Source organism: Antrostomus carolinensis, unplaced genomic scaffold (genome assembly GCF_000700745.2).
Source record: "Antrostomus carolinensis isolate BGI_N321 unplaced genomic scaffold, ASM70074v2 scaffold27157, whole genome shotgun sequence".
NCBI lineage: Eukaryota > Metazoa > Chordata > Aves > Caprimulgiformes > Caprimulgidae > Antrostomus > Antrostomus carolinensis.
Window position 1 is genome coordinate 23,930 of NW_010326426.1, and position 9,363 is coordinate 33,292.

At 36.5% G+C, this 9,363-nt stretch overlaps 1 protein-coding gene across 1 annotated transcript; it reads right to left on the reverse strand.

The window, feature by feature from the left end:
* Nucleotides 1-3,855: 3,855 nt before the first annotated feature.
* On the reverse strand, nucleotides 3,856-7,967 carry FGF14 (fibroblast growth factor 14; the record flags this gene model as incomplete). Its single annotated transcript, XM_010171555.2, has 2 exons — nucleotides 3,856-5,187; nucleotides 7,769-7,967. Coding segments are annotated over 2 exons (336 nt in total), but the record flags the coding sequence as incomplete, so codon positions are not given.
* Nucleotides 7,968-9,363: the final 1,396 nt, after the last annotated feature.

A 9,363-nucleotide genomic window follows, 5' to 3' on the forward strand; every position in this document is an offset into this window, starting at 1 on the left:
AGCAGATCTGTTTTCTGGCTCATTTCTTCACTAGAAAAATGAGATTGGAAGGAATAAGGTTATTATTCCACATATGTGAAAATAATAACTGTATTAATAAATTGTGATTTTACACCTCGTTCCCTGTGATGGGAGTTCCAAATACATAAACCGTAAAAGCAGGAAGAGGCATAAGGAAGTGAAACATACTGCTTGATTCTTCATATCTAGTGAATGTAAAAACTTGCTTCCAGGCCTGTGGCAAAGACAAGTTAGATATAGCCAGGGGATTTCGTCCTGGCTATACTGATAATCCTTATGAACAAAATACACTATAGTCTTGCTTTCTTCTTATGAGAGAAAGAACACAATCCAGAAGTGTGAGGAATGCTTCCATAATAGACTTGCAGGATTATGCCTGTTGTATATAACATACCTGTAATATCACATATAAAACAGTTGTGGATTGATGTGCTTGTATAAATTATTAGCCTACTTGTGATCCTTTTCTTTCCCTGACCCTACTCTCTTTTAGAAACACATAGGTGAATGCTTACTCACGTACCTGTTCTGACATTTCTGATGCACTGCCCTTGCTTTAGAGAATGACATCTCACTTTGTATCTAAATGATACAGCTAAATGATACTGGGATGAAGAAAGCTAAGTTGAATATTTCTGTGACTAAGTAATAGAACAGAAAATTTATTATGTCTTTAAAAATAAGTCATAACATTTGCATTAGTAATCACAAAAAAACCTCCCTGTTGTTAGACATTTTAAAATGCATTGCACAGAATAAGAGTTTATCTAAAGGGGCATTTAAAAGAAAGATAACCTCCTTACTTACTCTAATTTTACTTGCGTTCCCATTTAAATGGAGCTGAATAATTTCTTCTTTATACCAATAAACAGATGGATCTGCAAGACACACTTAATGCATGGACCAAACTGCCTGCTTTCATATATCATTGCTTACAGTAGTTTTAAATCAAGAGAAAAAGTTTCCCTATATATATACACATAAAAAGTCAGAGTTCTTGGTGTTGTTTCAGGTATATACTATAGTCAAAGTGAATTGCTTGACTTTATATTTGGGGAGGAGGGGCTTTGTTAAGAACCAACTTGACTCTACACAAGTTAAAGTTTATGAAAATGAGAGCATATTGAAAAATTATTTGAGAGTGGCTAAAACCCCATCAAATTAAACAAAAGCTGTGTTATGTGAACTACAAAGCACTTAAAAGCTATAGACACCTTTCTATAGGCTCTGTCATGTGAGCAATCTCATAAGGATTCTTGTGTTTATAAAATTTTTAAAGTACAACAAAATGGTGCTTCATTTAAGTAGTTCATATCTACTAAAAACTGGGTTTCTAAAACTGTGTAGGTGTAACTGATTTTGCCAAATAGAACTGTAGCTGAAATACAAATTAAAGAAAGAAAGAAAGAAAGAAAGAAAGAAAGAAAGAAAGAAAGAAAGAGATTATGACTTTGTGCAGTGTTAACATATAAAATGGTAAAATGAGTTTGGATTGCTGTGCAGTCTCTCAGAGATAAGATAAAACCCAGAAGAAGAACAAAATACAAAGCAAGCATGCAAAAGATCTGGAACGCTGCAGATTCACAGACAGCTGGACATATAAGTACAAAAAACCCAATCTGTAAATACAAATTGATTCCATCAGGTTTACTATACAGTACTTTAGTAGTAACAGACAGTTGAAAACAGCTTTCACTTAACAGCAAACTTAATTTTGGAGGGAAAAAAATGAAGTCTTATCCTGGAGAGCAATAAGAGAGGTATTATATTAAGGAGCTAAATTTTTCTTTGGCATGGTAAAAGGGGAGAACTGAGCTTGCAAACCTATTTACATGAAGTTTCACCATCCTGTGGCCAGTGCAGTGATGTTTTGCACAGTCTACTTCTTACATAAACTTTGTTGTTTTCCAGTATGCCTTCATATAAATGTTTTATTCATCATGTTGAATCTGTGTATACAGCAAATAAGAATAAACACAAACTGTACAATACAGACAAACTCTTTGCATATATGTATGTAAATGTAGTAATACAGACCAACAGTTCTTTGATAGACACAACCTACTACATGCAGTTCACCCTTGCCATCCTCTTCCCATGCAACAGATGAGACAAGACAAAATTAAAGGGAGGAAAAAAAGCACAAAGACCTCTTTGCTGTGTTTAAACATACTGTGGAAAAAATATTTTTTAGAGAGTCTATTCATTGGGTTAAACACATATATGGATTTAGCTCATAGAAACAAAAGCAAAAATAATAATAAAAAGCTGTATTTCCAGCATGGACTAACTGCTTACAAAAATTAAATTTAGCCTGAATTATAGCTCCCCCTAAACTGGTTTGCAGATCATAATTACCAGGATCAGACGTTTAATGATGAAAACAATACTTATGTAGCATCAGGCCATGAACCAGAACCTCCCCGCATGGCTCAGCCAGGTCTCCAGCCCTGTCTCTCCCCAGGCTCTTAACGCTGGGATAGTAAAAAGACAGCTAGATGGGAGATGAATGCAGGTATTCCTTCCTCATGAACTCTTACAAATTCAGATAAGAGACAAAGAGAATGCAGCCTTCAGCTCTATTAGCTTACTCAAAATATCGTGAAGTGCTCCTCTTACGATTGTAAGAAAGCCTGGGGCCTCCTCTGGGACCCAGCAAATAGTGTAACATTGAGGCGGCTGCTTCCCATGGGTCCTCCAGATGCAGAGCCAGGCCCCAGCTCACCATGTGAGTTGCTTTGGTTTTGTTTTGTTTTCTCAGGCCTGGTGCACAAATCCCACTGGACCAGGTGGGATGAGAATGGTGCAATGGAGTTTTTAATAAAATGTTGTTTTTCCTGTGTGCACGTATTTAGTGCTAGCAGGCAAGGGCACAATTTAAGTCAAAGTTTCTTTGCATTTTTATCACAGTATTAGAGTAGGTTTGTATTTTTTTTTTCTCTACATGGACAGTGGGTTTCATGCTTAACTCATTCTCTCCCTAGAAAGACCCAACATCAAGTGTTAGCTTACTGTTCTCATATTACATACATAGACAAGGAAGTCTGGCCTACAAAAAAAAAAAAAAAAAAATCTAGAATTTAGCAGCTTTAGAGTAGCCTCTTTGAAGAGTGCGCTAAGTGTTGCTTATAAAAACAGAACACATTTAAAAACTAGCATGAAGAGTTCATTCAGACTGAATCAATTATTCAGCTCAGCAGACAGGGAGTTTGAAATAACCAGCCATCTCTGTTAGGGACTTCAGCACAAAGACGTGATAAAACAAATTGCCAGAAACACAATGCTAAAAAAGGAATGGATGATTTCCATTTTTTTCGTTTTTAAATATCAATGTAACAGCAAGAGGTCAAGACAGCATTGCCACACAGTTTTCCAGATTGAGGTACAGTTTGGTCCTTGTTGCCCTTTCTAAAAAACAAATACCTTCTTAACCATACAGAGTACGCATATTTTTAGTCTCCTGAAAGCCTGTGACTAAGAGTGCAACAGCAGCATCTCTGTGGCTTTCTCTAAATCTTTCCCTCCTCCCTAACATTGGTTTCATTGTTCACAAGTGACAAACTCCAAGTGTTGATAGTGTTTCTGGTAATATGATCCAAGGCTTCAATTTTGTAATGTTTCTTATTTTTTTTCTAGGTTCATGTAGGAGAAAGTACAGTATACAGAGATCAAGGCAAGGCACCTTCAATCTAGTAATTTGGTGGGCATATTATCCTAGGAAGCTGGGTGGAGGTATGTACTGGGATATCAGTGAGATACATAGGACTGGACTTTGCATGCTTAGCTAAAAGTAAAAATAAAGTTTTGTAATGTGTCCAGTTTTAAAACTTTTTTTTTTTAAACACCAGAAATTTTAAACTATAATTTGTAACTACCCTTTGCATTGGTGCTGCTAAAAAGAACACAACAACATCCTTGCCCATGCTTTGCTAAGTAGGTGTGGGATTCAGCCAAAAATAACAATGGCATTAAGTTCAGTTCCTTAAAAACAGGAAAGGATTATATTTGAAATGGATTTAGGTAGCGCAATTCTGGTTAGTCTTATTCATTTTTTTTTTAGTAGTAGTGGTTGTTTTTCAAACAATGAAGAATTAGTAGATGAAAAATGAGCCTTAATTCAGGCCTACAAGGCCTACAAAATTCTTTGGACCCACTTTCCCAAAAATGCGTGGGTCTTGCTCGCTGGGCAAGGCAAATGTTACCATTACCAGTAAGCCTGTGATATGTATAAAACACACACACAAAAAGAAACTATAGGGGGATGCCAAACACTCGTTTCATAAAACTTCCTGTTGCTTGTGTTTGACACTCTTCCCTCCACTATAATGCCAACCTCAGAAGCACAGTATTTGTTACTAAAGAGTATTCACATTTAATCAATATTGTAAGCCAGAGACAACAATCCTATTCTTTATAGATATAATTTGTAATAATAGATTTTTGAAGGCTTCCTGATTCCCTGATTGCTTTCAGAACTAAGCCACCGGCAACACTTAAGTTCTAGAGAAACACAATCCCTGCAAAAGGTCACAGACAGTGGAGTGAGCAGCCTTATAAAAAAGGGAAGAAGAGAAATCCATAATAGCACAGGTTTACAGCATCTAACTAGAAATTACTTGATTATTTGTGTGCTACAAAATAGAACTTAAACACATGGGTTTTGCGTAAACTGGACTCAAAAAGGGATTATGGGCAATTGTCAGCAGGCAAGGTATCAAGTGTACTTGTGAAGTATGTCATTCACATGAAGTGTCACAGTCACAGAAAAGATATTAAAAAGGCATTCCAATATCTGGTAGGGCATTCCATGGTCTGAGTTTAGCTGGTTCGTCCAGGTGTCTTCTTGTTGTGGGTGGAGCTACATGTTGAGATTTATCCGCTTGCAACAACTCAGTTCTGAAACAGCAATGGGCAAGTCTGTGACCTGCCACAAGCTGATCCACGGACACTGCAGAGGGGAAGTCTGGCAAGGATAAATCACTCAACTGTACTCAGAACTCAGTAAGTCACAACACCTGTGAGGATCTGGCTATGTTGTCTTACTCTTGTTAACTGGTTTGCCGCCATTCATTATTGCAGATGCACTTGTGCTTTTACTTGGAGTTACCCCAGCCTTTGGCACTGTTTCTCCAATATCATGCAAAGATGGTTCTCGATACATGGCAACTGCAGGGAAAAAAGAGAAAAGGACAGACATTTTTAAGAATGTGTCTCATTTAAGAGCTCATTTCAATTTGGATTAATTTTCTCCAGTAACTGAAACTGTAATATAATCCGTGTTCATCTTGCATGCGAGGGAAACTGTTTACTTTGACAGACACTTGTTTTGCATGACTGATAGCTTTCCTTGACCCTCCAGATTTCTCACTTCCATATCTGACTAAAAACACAGTAGAAAACTGCATGCCTGCTTGTTTAATGGAAAATATAGAAGTCTTGGAAGTGAAAAAACTACTATCTTTGTATGAGGCAGACACAAAAATGTATATATATATGTACACATATATACATGTATATATATACACACACCCCTTAAATAAATATTCTGCAAGATTTTAGAAGTAAAATAGTATAAGACCGATGGTGTTTAACAAATGGGATCATATGATACAGTTATCTAGACTTAAGTGTTCTTTTTTAATCCTATGTTGCAAGACTAAGCTTGGGTCCAGTTTTACCAAGTACATCTATTTCCCACATCTGAGGAGCTTGGCCATGATCTCTTCAGGTGTGTACTGAAGAAATGTCCATGACAGTGCTGTGTAGAGTACACAAGAGGTTTGGGTTTTTTCTTCCTCCATTCCAAAACTGTATGCAGTAGCCACTGATTTCCACTGAATGTAGACATGTAGAAAACTCCAAATTAAACTATTAACTGAATTCTTAAAGGAATTAAAAGTTTGCCCCTGGGCCTCAGTCCCTATCTAACTGCTTTAAATCCTTTGAGGAAAATACATGTGTTCAATTACACAGTTCCAGCATTAAACTGCCTTAATGATTATGCTCTTGGATAATACAATTTCATTTTCCATGTCACTGAATCAGGTAATATTTCCACTTATACCTAACTTCAGCAGCATTTATTTATATCACAACAATGTTAAAAGAGATGTAAACACAGTCAAAGGACTTAATCATCACACTATGATTTTGGGACTGGCTGTCTGCTGCCATAGAGAGCACAATCCCTTCATCCCTTGTCTAATTAGAGTAGGGAGGCAGGAGCATCAAAGTACTGACCTTGATCTTCAATGGTGTGAAGTTTCATAATAAATATGAAGGGCCCCATAGCATCATTAACTAATCAAATACTTGTTCTAACATTTCCAATGACATAATCTAAATCCTTTTATGGCTTCTGAAAGTCTGAAATTAAACATCTTCTCTAGAGTACGTAAGGCTGGTTATGAGCGAGGTCTTCAGAGTGCTCCCATAGCTCTGTTTAGGACACTTTACTGATTAATTAAAAGAGCTTGTTGAAATAACACCGTGACCTACAAAAATACTACGTCGAATAACGTGAGATGGAACTATGGAGTAAGGAATTATATAGCAGAGCTGTCATATTTGATGGCTCTCATGGGCAATGTAAAGTAAGTTATTTCTAAGCCTTGTCTAAGCTATTTTGATAGAGTTGGAGCATCCAAACATTAATGAAAAAAGTCACTTCTTTCCTAATCCAGGTGAATTGATGTTGCTTTTGAAAACACTCCTCCTTACAATTCTTAAAATTTAATAGAAAGGGATTAACATATAAAGTTGTGGTATTGTTGAGAGCTCATGAAAATAACTGTAAGCTTTTGCAAGATGAGAGAAGCATGAAGGCATGAACCTGAGTTCAAATATGAAGTTAGAACATGGGATTATTCAGATTCTTTCTTTATGATGAAACTCTAAAACATTTAACAAACTGATCCTTTAATGAAAAATTTTAAGTTAAAATGTTATAAAGAAATGGGACTGCTAACTAAAGCATTACTCTGGTGTGTGTTTTCAGCTGTTAAGTAATGATATCATTTTCAGAATGACTGAGGCTATGTGTAGCAATAATATCAATGAAATCTGGAATGCCATTAGGACAAAAGGAAAAAGTAGCATAGGTTTATAAAGGCCTGCAGAATACATAGGATAACCCAAAGGTTCCAAGATAGAAATGAATGTGTTTTTCAAAGAATGTGTGACATCATTTTAGTGTGTAAGGTTAGTATGACTTTTCATTTGCCTCTATCTTGGTTTAAAGAACAACTTACACATTAGGTGCATGACATCAACTAGTTAAGTAATACAGGATGTTTTATTTTATAAAGAGACCTTTGTGTTTTGTATTAGAAAGCTTTTACTTTGAAATGCTGACATTTCATCCATTCCCTTTATAACTCTCAATTATCCTACAATATCCATTATTTCATTCTGCTTAATGAAAGGACTGTTTTCTCACTGCAAGACTCACAACAGCTTTTGTCCCTAGCGAGAGAATGTTTTAAAAACAGCATAATGCACTTCCACAAAAGATTTCTTTTCTTGCAAAATGACCTCTTAATCCCTGGAAAAAAAAGGCTTTTAACATGTGCCATTTCTAGCATCACTACGTCAAAGCACAAAACCACTCCATGAATCCTGGGGACTGTCATTTGGAATGGCCCCGGTGCAGGGCACGCACATTCACAGAGTGTTTTGTTTAGCAAATATTCCCTCTTCTTCCTGTGCGATTTATAGGAGGAGCTGCCAACGGTGGACTGAACCTCACCTTCCAATGGCTTGGGTAGAAAATGAGCTGCTGGTTTTGTTTTCTTCACTCTGTTTCCTTTCATGACCTGCCCTTCTTTGTTCAGCCCCAAGAACCAGGCTCTCCCGGACTCCTGTTGTCTGTAGAGCATGGATGAGTAGATTACATAATAATTTTCAAAAACAGACTCCTTGAATTTGCACTCCGGTGTAAAAAGTTCCTGTGTGAGGAAAAGTAAATGTTAAATGATATCTTTAAAGTGTGGCTTCTGTTTTGTTAACTCAAAAATACCTCTTCATAAGTTTAATATATGATTTATAATAAGGTTCTGCCTTGAGACCAGGAGATCTGTCTTCCTCGAGATGACCTCCAGGTGAAGTTATTTCAGCTCTCATGGATGCCTTTATTTTCCCATCTGTGCAACAGGGATAGTATTTCTTTCAAAGTAGAGAGGAAGTGACACAGGCATAAAAATACTATTTAAAATACAGGCATATATTATTGTGCTTATTTTTCCGATAGGATATCCTAGTAAAGACTAAGAAAGTCTATGCTAAAACAGTATTAATGAGAAAACAATTGTTCCGTTTTAACATACTAAATGCAAACAACTCCCTCTTTGTTTTATAGCAACTAATATTTGATGCTTAAAAAATGCTGCTACCAACAATTAAAATGTATACTATTTCCTAGAGTATGTATGGCCTAAAACACCACAGGAAAACATTATTTTGATGTACAAATTTCTGTACAAAGAAAAATAATTCCGACTGACATCCTCAGCATTCATCCCAAAACTGGAATGCTTTTCAGAAGTCACAATCAGTAACAGAGGAGTTGTCCTAAACTCTTTACTAAGGTTAACCTAAGCACAAACTTCTGCAGCCCAGTAGCCAAATAATAATTTAAGTGTAATTTTTAAGAAACACAAGTAATAGTAACAAAATAAACAATGTGAACATGTATTGAGACGGAGTTTACCAAAATCCTTTGAAAAAACCCAGCAAGTTAACAAGCAAATAAAATAACATTTGAAATATCATGAGAAAATAGGAAGCTGTGTGAATGTGATTTTCTGTCTTTGGGCCCATCTGCTGAAACCTGTGGAAGATATCAGACATGAAAGGAGGAGGCAGATGTGGGAAAGTGGAAGGTAGCTTTCTAAGCTTTTAGAGCACAAAGTTCTCAGCCTCTTTCCCAAGAAGTAAAAATCTGAAAACATCATATGTTTTCACTTCTCCTTTTGCAGTATTTTTTTTTTTTCTTTTTCCTTTCCCTCCCCCATTTCTTTTTGTTCCTGGCCCCATGCAGTACTGAGTTAACGCTCAGCAGGTAATGTGTTTTCAGGGTCTCTATGCCACCCTTAGTTGTCTATATATTGTAAGAATTTCACAACCATTTCTATCACAGATTTCCTTTCTGGGAATCAAAGTCCTTAAAGACACAGTTCACCATACCAGAAAGCACAGATGAAGTACTTTTCTGAATCCGCACTGTCACATAATTGTTCTAACTGTCAGCATAACCAATGCTGGTTATTATTCTCCTAATGTTACGGGGTACACAGTGTTTGTGTTGCCATGCCTTAAGTTACCACCTGTAAGCAAGCTGTCTTG